The 17,108-nt window shown below is 38.7% G+C and overlaps 1 protein-coding gene across 1 annotated transcript; it reads right to left on the minus strand.

Moving 5' to 3' along the window:
* Positions 1-13,924: 13,924 nt before the first annotated feature.
* Positions 13,925-16,862, minus strand: LOC137265674 (uncharacterized). The gene is made up of 2 exons (XM_067801104.1): positions 14,493-16,862; positions 13,925-14,375 (listed from the first exon to the last, which is right to left on the minus strand). Exon 1 carries the CDS (start codon positions 16,816-16,818, stop codon positions 14,554-14,556), a length of 2,265 nt encoding a protein of 754 aa, XP_067657205.1. The 5' UTR covers positions 16,819-16,862; the 3' UTR covers positions 13,925-14,375; positions 14,493-14,553.
* Between the last annotated feature and the right edge of the window lie 246 nt (positions 16,863-17,108).

A 17,108-nucleotide genomic window follows, 5' to 3' on the forward strand; every position in this document is an offset into this window, starting at 1 on the left:
AACAAATTTACATACTGTATTATGAAAAAGTAACTGTGTAGCAATTGTCCTGGGCGACAACTGTCCCATGCAGGAATTTTCGGGGCGTTATTTTTTATGTTGTTTCAGAGGGGAGGGGGGAGAAGTCACTTGTACTTATATATACTCTAGAAGAATGAAACTGCATGTATATCTCTATAGGGCTCATTTGACTTTTGAAAGGTTAGCATCGACAAAACGTTTAAAAGAAGACGTTGAACAAAAACGTAACCTTTCACTCACGTTTGTAGCGAATCTGTAAACGCACCTAGATGAAATGCACGTGCATCATGAAATTGTATATCAACTTGAGCTCAGGCCTATGAATGCAGACATTGAAAAGCCAGTTCAATGGTACTCCACATGCTATGATACTATAGACGACCTCAGAATGAAAAGACTGACAAAAGGTCAACGACATAATACCATTGGGCGTTTACAAGGACGGGAATTACATGAGATTGCAAGGCACTTCAGCGTGTCCAGACAGACCCTTTCAAACCTATGGACCCGATACAACACTGGGAGTGTCAATGACAGACCCAAGTCAGGTCTACCTAAAGTTGCCTACGTCGCCCAGGATCGCTACACCCGGCTGAGACATCTTCGTCCAAACACCACGGCCGCATCACCCACAACAATCCAAATCCCTAGACTGCGCCGAATCTCCCACCAGACTCAGCGCAGTTGGCTATGGGAAACCAGACGCTTTGCCAGAAAAGCAGTTCAACGTCACGTTCTTCCCTCGATCAACGTCCATGGCTGGTCTTTGGAACATGACAATAATCGACTCACGTTGCATGTGTTTGACAGGACTACCTCCAGCAAAACAATGTTCAGGTGTTGCCCATTGATTTGTCGCCCATTGAACATCTATTGGATGCTCTTGATCGACGCTTCCGCCGCAGTAATCTGCCACTTTAGACACTACGGGAACTGCACACAGCACGTCAGCAAGACTATCAAAACACAGCATTCGGCATGTATCCTTCCTTCTATGAGCTACCGCTGCCAAGCTGATACCCATGCTTATAGTGGTTACACGAGATACTGACATTTTACTCTGACAAGTGATTTTAATAGCCCTCTGTGGTTTTACCGTACATTTTCCCGACAATCGTGCTCGAAAACAACGTGTATAGTGTCTGTGTATAAAAGTGCATGTATACGAGTCAGTTCTTTGCTGAATTACTTCACGGGATAAGATTCAATACCGAAACGTCGCATCATAATATAAAAAAGTTGTTATCCAGAAAGTAACCTGACTTTCTTGTTATTTTCTATTTCTTATTCACAACTTATAAAATGTTAATCGAACAGGGAGATAGACAAAATATGAAATTGTTAAAAATAGTGAGTGAGTTTATTTTAGCAATATTACGATAGGTGACACCAGAATTGTCTTCACACATACTGCAGTGTGTTTGTTTTATCTTGTCAACTGACCAGGACGAGACTTATATGTGCTTCTTGTATAAAACCATCCTGTATTTACATGGTAATATGTCGTCTTGAGATGATAATATTGACGCTCACCATCATCGGTATGTTAACTGGGACCTGTATTATCTTACAGTGAGTTAGTATTATAGTCACATAGACAATATTCAGCTATATCGTGACTAAAACAGGTAATGTATTGGTAACAAATATAGTCATGTTATACATCCTGTCGACAAGGGAAAGCAAAATAACTAGACTATCACAGATACATAATTAAAACTAGCAGTGACTTCCATTTAAATAAACGGTACAATATAAATGCAGATAGACTGAGGGATTGTGAGTGCGTGAGTGAGTGATTTAAGATTTAGGAGGTTGCGTCAGGTGACCAATCAGAACACATTCACACATACCATTTACCCACGCAAAGGTTTGTACCCGAACGATTCCAAATGCTATTTTCCCTACGGTCGCTTCCGGGTGATGCGCATGAAGCACGCCACAACAACAGTCTAAGTAAACTTATCCTCAGTACTTTTCGTTACACTCCACCACTGAGTCTAACAAAACCTTATGGGAGGTCAGGTAGCCTTTGAGATTAACCAATCAGAACACAGCTTACCAAATCACGAAAGTGCACATTCGTACATCCCTTAAGAACTTTTTATCTCGAAAAGGTTCGTACCCGAACGATTCCGAATGCTATTTAGCGTACGATCGCTTCCGGGTGATGCACACGGCGTTCGTACTACCATGACAACGGTGAGTAAACATTCGCTGAAAATAGTGTTTTTGACAATATTCAAGGATGTTATCTTGCTGAAATATTAGCTAATGGTAACCATGTCAACAGAAACCCCAAAGCGTATATACTGCAGGTCAAATAAATGTCTTATGTGCTGATGTTTGTTTGTGGCGAGACCTGTGTCGGTGACCTGAATATTTCGAAAGTCCCTCCGATCCCTAAATAGTAGCCGTTGTCTGATTGGTTCAATCTATTTAACCATCTCGCATTTGATTGGACTGTGATTGGTTGCTCAAAGGTTACCTGACGCGACCTTCTGCTAGGTTTTGTTAGACTCATTGGTGGAGTGTAACGAAATACACTGAGACGAAGTTTACTTAGACTGGCCACAACAATGAATAAACAGCCGCTGGAAATAGTGTCTTTGGCAATATTCAAGGATGTCAGCTTGTGGAAACGTTATCTAATGGTAACCATGTCAACAGAAACCATGGTCAAGTATCAATGTTATATGCGGATTTTCAGAGATCATTGTCAGTGACATCAAACCCTAAACAGTAGCCGTTGTCTCATTGGTTAAATCCGTTTAGCATTTGCCTGTCATAGGTCACTCAAAGGTTACCTGACGCGACCTCCTACTAGGTTTTGTTAGACCCAGTGTAGGAGGGTAACCCTGGCGATTTTAATAAAATTTAGCCATAACATAAAATCACAAATATACTAAGTTAAAAATTATGCTTAAATTTAAATTGACTGATTTGGGACTTACCTACCCCATAGGAGGAAATATTTTAGTTGGTGCAGGAAGATGTCTTCAGTTGTCTCAGAAGGTCAGAATCTGTCATCCTTCAGACACGCAAAAGAGCGTAACCATTTTCATAATCATATGACATTCCCATTGAGCTCGATTAAAGCGACATCATAAGAATAACTGTCAACATTCCATACAATCGATCTTTACAAGGACTACCCATAAAGAATTTCCTAAGCTCTTGAAAGGACTGCCCACAAACAATTTCCTAAGTTCTTGAACTATGTCAACATTCTATACAATCGACCTTTACAAGGACTACCCACAAACAATTTCGTAACCGCTTGAACTATGTCAGATCACCCAGACACGCCAAGCATGAGTCTTGGTAAATTACTCTTGTATTGGTTTTGCCAGTCTGAGCAGAAATTCCGATAATTTGTAAACCAACAGATCCACAAGGAATGGAGCCCAGTGGGGCATTCATACAGATGTCATTAGTAAGTCTAGTATTTCGCATTTATATTTCTCAAATTAAATAGCTCATGATTTTCCTGAGCCCATGAGGATAGAGGAGGCAGACAATATGTTACAACTACATTTAGTATAGTTCAGCAACAGTCAAATAGCCAATTTGCTTTTTACTGATTTGCCCACCTTGAACTAGAAATATCAGACATCAGCAAAACCTCAACGGGCGGCTCCTATTTACAACTCTGCAAAACCATTTAGAGTGAGAACCCTCCACAACTGTGGGGGCAGGAGTGGTGACATCAGCACTTCCTTTCTTTCGATCAATATCAAGTGGAGGTTTTTACTGCACTGCAAAGGATTCCCCAGTACATTCACAGAACAAAGACAGCATGCAAAGGCAACGTTCCTTTTGACAGATCAACACTTTTACTCACTAACTAACTCAATATAAGACATCCAATTGCACTTACAACTTACAGAAACCTTTACTCACCACTGAATCTATAGACGCAGCCTCATGCGGTAATCTCCAACATCAGCTCATACAGCCTTAGCATGACCAATAGTTCACGCTCACATTTGTCCATTTCCACACAGGTATCATTTTAATTCCAATTCTGGCTTTTATTTCAGTCGAATGAGGTATCTGTAGTGTGATGAATCCAGGTAACGTCCTTATAGGTACTCCGTGACGGATGACAAGAAACGTTCGGCTCTTGCCTGTATGATATGAGGACTTACTACTGAATTGTGCAGACTACGGCATATTAGAGGTGTTTAAAGGTCACATGCAACCAAAACATCATACATAATTAAAACACATTTCTCACTTATTCGTGACATATAATATACATTGCCGCTTTGAAAAAAAACAAATAAACAAAATTATAACCGTACAATCGCGATTCAAAAGTGCAATATTTTGTACTTGGGCTTACTTCCCCCGAAACGAAGCCCTCGGGAGACCGAACCCAGTCATAGCGGGTGGAGATGCACTCAAGTGTAACGACGGCTTCCGATTGGCTGTTTCATTTGCTGATATGCTGAGGGTTCATTGTGTGTACAGAAAGATGATCTGTTTGATGGGCATTTTATAAGTATGGCGAGTCAAAAGAAAGTAAGATTCTTTATGGATAACAGCTTCTTTTTGTGTATTTGATGCGTCGTTTCAGTATGGATTCATATACTGTTGTCAAACAAAAAATCATATACACTAAAAGAAGTTGGTATCCATGAAGAATGTATATAGAGATGTTAGGTTTTGAAAATACATGTTCTCTGAATTTGCGCTCGATCCAATCAGACATCATCTCAGTAGAGATGGTAAACTACTGCGTGGCTGGAATCTGTCATTCGTCCAAGTACAAAGCAGGACTTGAAACGGACAAGAGTTCGCGCCAGTTTCCATCAGATCCACTAATCCGAAAAAAATGAATGTAGTTTGTTTGCAACCCACAGACATAAACGCATGCCATGTGTATCACACGTGCCTAATTACATAATGTGGCAGAGACGGGACTCTGGTGCACGAGTCATAAATCAATTTATTTTCTTTATGTCGTATAGTCTGATAGGTGTTAAGTTCAAATTACACGTGGTCAATGATTGAAGCTGTGTATTGCATGTTGTCTTTAGCAGACAGGCAGGCAGACTTATAGGTGTGAATAAACCAGACACTGAGCTTTCTCTGTGACAGAGACTGCTTACCACAATTAACAAGTTTTTTTATGTAACGAGTAGATTATTTACTTGTTTGTGTACACAACCAAGATTAGACTACTCCTCACGACCTCAGACTCTGGGCAGGCATACTGTTTCAAGCTCCACGAACCTATTCACTGCGCATGCGTTATGGACGCAGCGCAGCACACCTGATGAAACCAGTTTTCCGCCAGCGCTGGGGGAAATTCAGTGAAAAGTTTGAACTCCGATTTCGCGGGCTTTTTTTTCATCGCGTTTTTTTTTCAACTTTATAGGTTGAATTGGCATTTTTATGATTTGTTTCGGAAAGTGCATACCGAAAGGTACCAGAATCTGCAAAGTTGTGTTTTACGTTGCATGTGACCTTTAAGGTATTCCTGTCTATAGTGTTTCCACGTGATGTTAGTAGTAAGAAATTAATCAGCCATACACACACAATAGCATTCCTGAACCAAACAATGGCATTCCTGAGCCAAACAATGGCATTCCTGAGCCAAACAATAGCATTCCTACAGGCTCAGCCTTAAAGAATGTAGGTTCATTCCATTATGAATGACATTCCATAGGTTCAGTGGTTACAACAAAGGAAATTCCTACAGGCTAGGTTCAGTGGTTACAACAAAAGAAATTCCTACAGGCTCAGCCTTAAAGAATGTAGGTTCATTCCATTATGAATGACATTCCATAGGTTCAGTGGTTACAACAAAAGAAATTCCTACAGGCTAGGTTCAGTGGTTACAACAAAAGAAATTCCTACAGGCTCAGCCTTAAAGAATGTAGGTTCATTCCATTATGAATGACAATCCATAGGTTCAGTGGTTACAACAAAAGAAATTCCTACAGGCTCAAAAGAAATTCCTTAAGGATCAAAAGACATTCCTTAAGGAGCATAGAGCAGGACAAAGACATTCCTTAAGGAGCGTAGGAGTAACCATAGAGGTGAAACGACATTCCTACAGCTACCACCCAGGTATATACAGGTGCGCTAACTCACATTCCATAGATACATCATTTGTCAGTACACATTCCTTCTATACAAAACCAAATTCTTATCTTAACAAATATTATCACAGAATTGTTTATAATGACATCACATATTTGCATCTATTTATTTCAATTCAAACTTGAAGCAAAATTCTCATCATTCCATATCTCTTAACCAATCAAACTGAATGTGTATTACACATAAACCAATCAGACAAACCATTCTCTACAAATCCTATCTTACACTCAAACGTTTTAGCTATTTCAAATCAGTTTTATCACCAACGTGGGGCAAGAAGGTGCTGAAGATCGTCTATCTCCTACATATATTCGTCATGACGCAGAAAAGTGTGGATGTGAAACGTGTTGCTTTTTCCTCAGAGGAGACATTTGATGATACATTTCTGAAAGTAAAGGATATTCTTGATAGTCAAGTTTATCTACATGAAGTTATGATGAGATCGAGTGAGTTGTACAAAACCATTTATATGGACATGTTGGAGAAGACCAACGCCTTAGAAGGGAAACTTCAACCAATGTCACCTGCTTTCTTGAAATGGTTGACGGATTACACTCATCTCATAGGATCTTTCTCCTCTGCTCAGGAGCAAACTTCAGAGACAGCAACAACACAGAAAACAGTTGTTGCTAAGAAAAAGAAGAGAAGCAGAAAAATGGAGGATGGTCTGTTTCAACCCGATGTGAAGAAACCAAAGAAACAACAGGTTAAGAAAGCAAAGTAAGTATATATTTGTGTTACATGCGACTGTGTTCTATCTATTTAATTTGTAACATCAACAATTTTTGTTATATATTCATATCTTTTTCTTTTCTTTTTGTTGGTAGGGTAATGGACAAGAACTCAAGTCAACCATCGCTTGTTACAGAACCTATTTCACCTCCTCCAACTGAAGCTAACCTACATGTTTCCAGTGAAGTCAACTTGTTTGTGGATGAAGACACTCTTGTAGCCGACTGTCAATCTACTACCCCAAACGACTGGTGGCAGGATTACAATCGGCTTATGGAAGATATTGAGCAACAAGAGTCAAATGCAGTAGTGGATGATCCTTATGAAGAACACAAACTAACTCCTCTTCAAAAGAATTGTAGTGTATGCCGTCATAATAATATGTTGCGATATATCAGTTGCAATAGTGGACAGGTTCAGTGTCATGTATGTTGTATGGATCTGATGAACTGTATGTGTTATCATGATCCAGAGGGGATGGTGGATGACATGATATCTCAGGACTTTCATGGACATATCCTCACAGTATAAGTTGTTGCATTCCAACAGAAGACATATGACTGAGATGATGATCATTGGTTCTTATCTTATTGTGTATGATGATTGCTATGTTCAACTGATGATGTATAGAATGTTCTGTGGTGAAATAAATTCTGTTCACTTCTTTTTTAGTTGTATAAATTCTTGTTCAACACATTGCCTTGTTTCAATTCATCATGAGTTCTCGAAAGAAGAACAGTGCATTAGAAAAGTATTATTTCAACCCACAAAACCCAGGTGCTTTCTATGGTCCATCTAAACTGCGTGATGAATTGAAGAAAAACAAGCAACACAATATCAGGTTGAGGAAGGTGAAACGGTTTGTGAATGAGCAAGATGCTTACAGTTTACACAAACCAGTTAGACATAAATTTAAAAGGATGAAAGTAAGAGTTAATGCAATGAATGAAATGTTTGATGCAGATTTAGCAGATATGACAAGGTACATGAAATGGAATGATGGTGTCAGATATCTGTTGGTAGTTGTGGACATTCTTTCACGCTATGCTTTTGTCTCGCCTTTGGAGAATAAGAGACCACTTACAGTGGTGAAATCTTTCAAAAAGATACTCAAATCAAGACGACCAAAGAAAGTTCGTACTGATGCAGGATCTGAGTTTCGAGGAGAATTTGAATCATTTTTGAAAAAGGAAAACATCACCCACATCATCACACGTAATGAAAACATTAAAAGCAATTATGTGGAACGTTTCAACAGAACACTGAAATCTTTGATCACGCGTTATATGACGCATAACAACACCAAAGAATACCTTTCTATATTGCCTCAACTGGTACAGAATTACAATCACACTTTACATTCATCACTGCCTTATTTATCACCAGCACAAGTGAATAAAAGCACTGAATTGAAAGTATGGCATCACCTGTATGTCAAACCTTTGAGGAAACACCTCAAGAGTAAATCCAAGTATGTAGTGAAGAAATTCAAATATAAGGTTGGAGATATTGTTCGCATTCCATATCTGAGGAAACCATTCAGTAAAGAACTTGATTTACGCTGGACTCAAGAATTGTTCAAAATAGCTCATCGCTACAAAAGGCAAGAAATACCCTTGTACAGAATTAGAGACTTTCATGATCAACCAATTAAAGGAACATTTTATACTCAAGAACTTCAAAAAGTAAACAAAGGTGAGGACATTGAGTGGCAGGTGGAAAAAATCCTGAAACGTCAATGTAGAGGAGGTAAAACCTATGTTCTTGTGCGATGGTTAGGATGGCCAAGCACGTTTGATTCTTTTGTGGAGGAAAGTCAGTTGAAAGATTTGTGATGGAGAAATATATTTTCCTCAAGTCTTCAGATTCAAAAGAAAACTATTATAAGGACAACAGCCCCTATCATTTCCGTGTGAAACTGAATCAAAGACTGATGTTGGATGGATTTTGGGTTGTTTCATTAACAGAGTTGAATTTTGGGAAACTGACTGATGTGGACAAAATCCAAGATCCATATGTAAACATACTGTGCAACTTGTGTGATAGTTCACTGGTAGGAGATGCTCAGCTACCATTGCTGAGACGCATTGACTTGAGGTTGGGACCTAATTTCACCTTTGCAAACGAATATAATATTCATGTGGTATTGAAAGAATCACCTGTCATAGAAATTGTTATAAAACCCAGTGATGAAGTGGCCTTGTCATTCTTGAGCGAGGAGACCAGTGCAACACTTCACTTACAGCGATATCCATTTGCAAGTTAAGATGGAAGACTATCCTCTCTATGTACCTCACTATGAAAATTGGAAACATTACTTCAAGAAACTGAGCACAAGTCACCAGCAATACCACAATGGAAAATTATCAGCTAAAGTAATACCATCTCATACAGTGAAAAGAAAAGAAGAAGGACCTTCAGTTGAATTGCAAATGACATCAGAGACTCAGAGCACAGTAGAGAAAGCAGATGCCAAAGAGAGACGACGCAAGTCTTTAAAAAGAGCTGCAGGAGAACAGATCATCACTACCAAGAGGATACGTCAGACAGAGAACACTACTCCTTCTAAGACAGCTAATGTTTTAACGTGTACACCTGTTGCAGGAAACGATATTTTCAGTTAGCATAATGGCGCTCTTATCCAGCAGTAACTTTTCGGAATATCTCCCAGATTCTTACTCCCTTTTTTCGCTTCCAAGTTACACAACAACCACAGAGATGTTCTATTTCAACGATGTACGTCCATTAAGCCAAATCAATGACTCGTCACCATTGGAATTTGCTATCCCTAATCAGGGTAGTGAGTACATTGATTTGAAGAGAACAAGACTACATGTGAAACTTAAAGTGGTGCATGATGATGCTACATCATCTTCACTGGTTGAGGATGAGAAAGTTGGGCCCATCAACCTATTTTTACAATCGTTGATCTCGCAAATGTCTGTTTCCCTAGGAAATCAATTGGTATCAAGTGCAAATAATCACTATCCCTATAAAAGCATGTTCAAGACATTGTTGAATTATGGAGCAGATGCCAAGAATTCTCAGTTAACATCACAGTTGTTCTATAAAGATACTGGCAATGACAATGACGACATTGAATCAACTGATGCTGTTGCTGGTGGTAATGATGGATTGTTGAAACGTGGTGACTTCATTGCTAAAAGTCAAGAGATCACAATGGTTGGGAATTTGTTTGAAGATGTGTTCAACATGGATCGCTATTTGATTAATGGAGTAAAATTGAATGTAACCTTGTATAGAACCAATCCTCAGTTTTGTCTTATGAGTGGAGTTGCTAATGCTAAATACAAAATAAGCATTTTAGATGCAGCACTTAAAGTGTGTTATTTGAAAGTGAACCCAGCTTTAATTCTGGCTCATAACACTTTGTTTGAAGAAAAGACCAATGGGAAACCAAACAATGCACTGTATCCCTATGTGAAGACAGAAGTCAAATCAACCACTATTCCTGTGTCTACTGAATCATTTACTATTGAAAATATTTCAAATCCTGTCGCCCATCGATACACAGTTGCATTTGTTGAGAGCAGTAGTATGTCAGGTTCTTTGGTGAAGAATCCATACAACTTTCAATCGAGTATGATCAAAAAGGTTACTCTGAATGTCAATGGTGTCAGTCTCCCTGGGAGAGCATCCAATGCAGATGATGCAGATACCTATCTGAATCTATTTGATGGTGTGAATGTAAAGAGAGAAAGTAAAGGCAACTTTATCAGCAGAAAAGAATTTTTACTTGGAAGTGCCCTTTTTGTGTTTGAACTGAATGAAACTGGCACTGAACATCTCAGTCTAGTAAGACGTGGAAATGTATCGCTAGAAATTCAGTTCAATGCAGCCTTAACCAAAACACTGAGTTGCATTGTCATGACTGAAAGGACCTCGCTCATAGAAATTGACCAAGCCAGGAATGTATATGTCAAATGAACAAGATGAAGGCTACAGAATTGTTATGTGCTATTCAATGCGATCCTGTGCTTAGAAACCATGTCTTAGGAGTGTATGCTAGAGACACTTTACCTGTGCTTACATCTTCAATGTTGATGAGAGGTGTTGGGCTTATTGTTAATACTGATGTGAGAACTAAAGATGGTCGTCATTGGGTTGCTATGTATTTGAAAGGAAACAGAGCAGAACTGTTTGACAGTCTGGCTGAACCTATCAGTACAACATTTGATGACTATTTAAAGTCATATGTTCAATTCTACATATACAGTAGCATACCTTTACAATCAGTAGATTCAAATGTCTGTGGATCATATTGTCTGTATTATCTGTTGTGTGCATTTAAAGCTAACTGGACTTTTCACCACTTTTATCATCAGTTTGATGTAAAAAACTTGAATTGGAATGATATGTTTGTATCACGATATATTTGTCACTATTTTAAATATTGCACTCCTTCCTGTTTTCAATGAAATTATGTGTTATAGTTGCATGGAAAGAAAACTTTCAATAAAAAGTAGCTTAGTTTAAATCCTGTGGTTGTTCTTTGTATAAAAAAGAAGCCATGTGAGGTTTTAACTCACTAGTACAATACACAGGCAAAGTGTGCAAGTCACCATGGAAGAATGTCTGTTACCCTTTCATACACCTACTACAATTTCTGTAGCTGGAGGATCCTCTAGTGGTAAAAGTGTTTGGACTGCTCGTCTTATAAAACAAGCAGATACCATGTTTGATCCACCACCTCACTTGATTATTTACTGTTATGTTGTGTGGCAAGACATTTATTCAGAGCTTGAAAAAAGTGTTTCCAATATTAGATTTCAAGATCATTTGCCTACTGAAGAGGAACTGAAAGCTTATTCTCATGAATCAGACAAACAATGTTTACTTGTCCTGGATGATTACATGCAACAAATGTGTAAAAGTCCATTGATTTTAGATCTGTATACCACACTATCGCATCATTTAGGGATTACAGTGATCAACATTATGCAAAGTGTCTACCCCAAAGGCGAATATGCAAGAACAATGTCACTGAACACACATTACTTTGTCTTGTTGTCCAATCCACGTTCAGCACATGAATACAAGATTTTAGCATCGCAAGTATTTCCAGGTCAAGCTAAGTATTTTGCTGAATCGTTTCAAGATGCAGTAGGAGGAAAGAAATATGGTTATCTTGTCTTAGATGTGTCACCTTATGCTGATGAACAGTATGGACGTTTACGGACCAACATATTTACTGATGATGGAATGTGCACAGTCTACCTACCTCAGAAATAACTTCACTAAATATACAAATTACATGCCTGTCATACACCATTTCGTTTACAACCTCTGAACTGATCAGAGCTATGGATGTTTGTGGACACTTTAATGTGGAGTCTGATTGTGTTGGTGTGACACATAATTCTCCTGATGGAAAAAGGTTTACTGATAGACTGGGTTCATTCAAGACTTGGCCCATTCAGATGAATCAGTCACCTAAAGCCATGGCTGAAGCTGGATTTATTTACACGGGACAATCTGATAAAGTCTACTGTTTCCAATGTAGGCTGCGAGCCCATTCGTGGATACCAGAAGATGATCCTCTGATTGAACATTTCAGACTGTCTCCACATTGTGGTTATATCAACATGATAGCAGCTCCGAAACATACAACTATGAATTCATCATCATAGTTTTCTATATAACAACCAGTTCACTTTACTTCAGTCATTCTACAGTTGGCTTGCCTTCCGCAAACAAAATGTATGCAGTGAAAGAAAGGAATTGTTTGTTCAACATTATTGAAAAACACAGAAAGAATGGTACAACATTGAATGAAACAGCTTCTAGAATGTTGTTTACAGTGTCAGTGTGGGGAGACGATTATGCCGCTTTACAAATACAAGATCACTATGACTCATGGACTGAAGTCATTAAAGACTTGTTGTGGAATAACAGACTGTGTCCCAACATATTGGATGAAGATATATGGACAGATGGGGAAGTAGACTACGAATGCTTCAGTAGCGAAAACGAACGAGCAACTGCCTATAATATTTTCCGAAAGGCTATGTCTTTACAAGATTATGAAGACTCAAAACATAGTACCTCCGTGTCTGTTGGGGGTGAAGATTTGTTGGAAAGTTGGCAAAGAGATCCTCCTCATGATTGTAGTCAGTGTGAAAATGTCAATGAAGAAGATGACAATGAACAAGAAGATGTCTAGATAAATAACAATAACTAAAGATGTATGTCTTCATTTGAAAGTGGAACAGCTACCCTACAGCTTCAACATGAGTGGACTGATAAAACATCATGTTAGTTTCTTAACAGTGTTAGCAGAAGCTAATCCTGCTCAGAGAAAAGCTATGCTGACTCATGCTTCTTCAGAACAATTCCTATCAATTCTTACTCTTGTGCATAATATTCTCATGGGTAACATAGAGGTGACACAAAAAGATAAAACGTGGTTGTCTCGTCGCAAGAAGGTCATTCGCCTGTTAGCCAACAAGGGTGTCAGCAGACACAGAAAACGTGAACTCCTCATCTTACACCATTCAATTCTACCTATTTGCATAAGGAGCTATCTCACCACTCTACAACATGACCAAACCAATGGTTGTTTTGACAAGAGAAAATTACCAGAGACTGGTGTCAAAACAAGAACAAGAGAAAGCGAATCCGACAGTGAATCCGACAGTGAATCTGACAGTGAAACCTCCAGTGAGTCCAGTGACAGTGAGTGATGGTAGTGAAGAGCATGACTCATCTCTACAGCCAGATCTTAATGTGATGTTACGAGTTCCAGATCAACTCATTCAAGGCATTTCATCTTCAAATTCTGTTGGCAAGCTGATGTCAATGTGGTTCTTTTTGAAAAACAATATTACAGCTGGAAACATTGGATTAACAGAAAATTTGCAACTGGTGTTGGAGAGTGGAAAAGTGTTGTATGGTACCAACATTGTGGACTTAATTCGGTTTATGATCCTGTCTCCTAAGAGGAAACATACACCACCAGGATATAATAAGTTTCATAAACTGTTAAAGCGCTTGCATGCGCCAAAACAACTGTTGAAAAGAAGAACAAAACACAAAAGTCAGTCAAAGATTTTATATATCAAAGGAAAACCAGTTAATGGTGTGCCTGGAGCAACAAAGCTGAGAGCATTAGAGGTTCTGTAGTGTTCATGCTTTTTTCAATAAACACATAAATGACATTTTTATTCTTCTCGTTGTCTTTGCTCAGTGACTCATAGAGCAATTAGCACATCATCGTGCACATAAACACACACAGTGGATGAATAACACCTTCAGTCATTGTGGTGTGTCCTATGACACGTGCACACACGTGGCTTTTTCTCATATTTCTTCTTATGCACTTGTATTCTCACAGGACAGGTGGCAGTATGAACCATGAATCTATGGTAGGTGTATTTCAGCTTGGTATTGCAATAGACACACGTAAACAGTCCTGAACTGTCTTCCCCATCAGCATCCACAGGTAGATAGCCGTGACAGGTAGTGCAGATATATGATGGTTGTTCCATCTGTGAATGAAAAAAAGAACAGACATGGAAACTGCAATCTCAAACTAAAAAGTTGATGTTCAAGTCTATAATTAGGAACATAATTTTAAAGAAGTGGAAACACAAAGTGGAACATACCTGAGGTTGATTTCCTTGACTATGATTTCATCTACTGCTTTCCTAATGGTTCAGTAAGCAATTATTCTGGTGAATAACCATAAGGAACACTATAAATACCATCTTCTAAAATAAAACGTTTGTTGTCTATGGCTGTCAATGCTACTTTGGTATGATGTTCCGTGTACAGAGTGTTATTATGTGACCTAATGAGATTAAAGGAACATGAGACAGGTTTCCCATCAAACAGACAGTCTCTAAACATTTCATGTCTGAGAAATTTTTTGATGACAGATTTCTTTATACCTTTGGCTGTTTTTTTCTCCATGAGTTCTTTGTCGTTTTGCATTAAGAAAGAGTACATCTTACTTTTCAAACCACAAAATTCTAAAATAATGTTTCCACCTGCTTCATCCTTCATCTTCCCAGTGACTTTGCGATTGTGTTCAGAATACAATCCTTTTGGATCTTCTGGTGCATAATTGGAAGTGTCAAATAACTCCAAGTTTCGCTTCATAAAAACATAGGGGTCCAGGAGAGGTTCATGCGGAGGGGCATGGACTTGCATGAACAGACTGTCAGTATCGGTCATGAGCAAATCCAAATGTTCATGTCCATATTGATTTTGCATAATGTCATAGTAAAATGAATAGATTTCATATTTGGCCAAGTCCAGAATGGTAAACCCAACAGTAATAGGCTGATCTAATAGAACAGACACCTTTTCCATTTCTACTGCCACCACATCCTCTGAATAAATTTTGAAGTTTTTGAAGTTGGATTTTGCACACAGTTTTTGAAGTTTTGCTTGTTGGGTGACCAGCTGCACTGTTTTGTGTTTGCGTTTATTCATGCAGAAACGTCCAAACACACAGTTGTTCATCAGTTTGTAACGATCTTTGTCACAATCGTCCTTTGCATTTTTGCGATTTCTCAAGTTGAGCTGCACATAGGGCTTCAACCATGGGCCTTGGGTAAATTTGAGAACTCTGTGTATTTGCTGTAACACTATACCATGCTTTAGATACAACTGTAAGGTTTTGAAATGAACCACATAATTGGTACGGTCTTTCAAGGTACAAAACAGTTTTCTACCAGATGATTTTGTAGGAAGTTTATCCATGTCTTTTTTGAGGAAATGAGCCAGCAATTCTTTGTGTTTCTCTGAAAACTCCCCAAAAGAGATATCATCATGAGTTGGAGCCATAGGGAAAGCTGCATGAGATTTGTGTAAGTGAGGAGGATACATCAAATCCACTTCCAAGATATAACCCGTATCACCCTGAGTATCTACATTGTACCAGTCTATCTTACTGAACTCTGTGGATGGGATGAATTGATAGTTTCCAATGGGGAGAGGTTGTAACATGACAGTGGCATACAATGAATTCACATCAAAGTAGAGAAGGGTGGAAGTGTCTTTCTCTGGGTCAGATTGTTCCATATGGTCATTGTTGGCTTCAGCATATTTCTTACCAATGACTGACACTCCACCACGAATAGAATTTTCAATGAAATTGTAGGTGTCAACCTCTGTGAATAGATCCAATTTTGCTCCCGTGATTTTCATAGCTGCGTCCAAACAGAAACCAGGCATGGAATAGTAATGGCAAATGTCTAGCCCATAATCATTCAAGCAACCTGTTCGAAAAGTCTCAATGATATCTGTAAGCAGTAATACATCTGTTTTGACATACAGTCTCGTGAAATCACTGATGGTTTGGCACTGGAATGTTTCCCATAATTGTTGTGTATATGCATAATCTGCATCGCTGATACTTTGTTCACTGAGTGAACTGTAAAAGCTCTCTTTGGGAGGCAAAGATGTCTCCTCTAAAGTGTTCCAGGATTGCATATATTCATAGGGAAAGTTTAGTTTTCTTGTGAGATGATGAGCCTTGCCTCCAAAATGTTCATTCAAATACACAAATGTATCCTCTCCTTTCTTCAGCTGATTTTGAGTTAGAGCCTCTAATGAACTCTGTAAAAATTTGTAAGAATCCAAAAAGACTAAATGTTTGTCAACCGTGAAGGACAGAAATTGCTCAGTGGTATGGGGTATGACAGTGATCTCACGATCACCAAATTTTTGAGCCACCTCTAGCAACAGATGAGCATCATAATGTTCCAAATTGTGAAACATGACAACCACCTTCTTCCTTAACTGAAAATTTAGATTGCATTTATTATGCAAAACCTGACGAAATTTCCCTGACAAATGGTCATGGTCTAACACCCTATCAGATCCCAGCAGCTCTCCACACAATCCACAATGGGTTGTGCTAGCTATAAGACGTTGATCTTGTTCAGTGAGCTGGATAGGTTTAACAGAATCAAACAGATTCATAATTTCATCATATTCTTTTAAAATGTTTTCAATGAAATGTTCTGCAGCATTTTGACCTACATAAGTTTGAATAGGTTTAGAATATTGTTCATCAGTACACACCGCCTTGTAGGCATAAGCACAGGGTACATGCCGATTCAGACGAGACGTATTTCCCTGTTCAGGCACTAATAAACTTTCAAAGTCAGCTACAATCAGAAACTTCGCTCTTTCAGTTTTGCTTTGTGATCTTAAACCAAACTGGTACACTGCTTCTTCAGGTTTAGGTAAATCAACCCTCTGTGCCTTTG

The sequence above is a fragment of the Haliotis asinina genome, chromosome 15, assembly GCF_037392515.1.
Source record: "Haliotis asinina isolate JCU_RB_2024 chromosome 15, JCU_Hal_asi_v2, whole genome shotgun sequence".
In the NCBI taxonomy this organism is placed as follows: domain Eukaryota; kingdom Metazoa; phylum Mollusca; class Gastropoda; order Lepetellida; family Haliotidae; genus Haliotis; species Haliotis asinina.

Bases quoted from the DNA above. Each gene is read 5' to 3' on its own strand.
- LOC137265674 (XM_067801104.1), bottom strand. From the start codon at position 16,818: ATGAATCTGTTTGATTCTGTTAAACCTATCCAGCTCACTGAACAAGAT.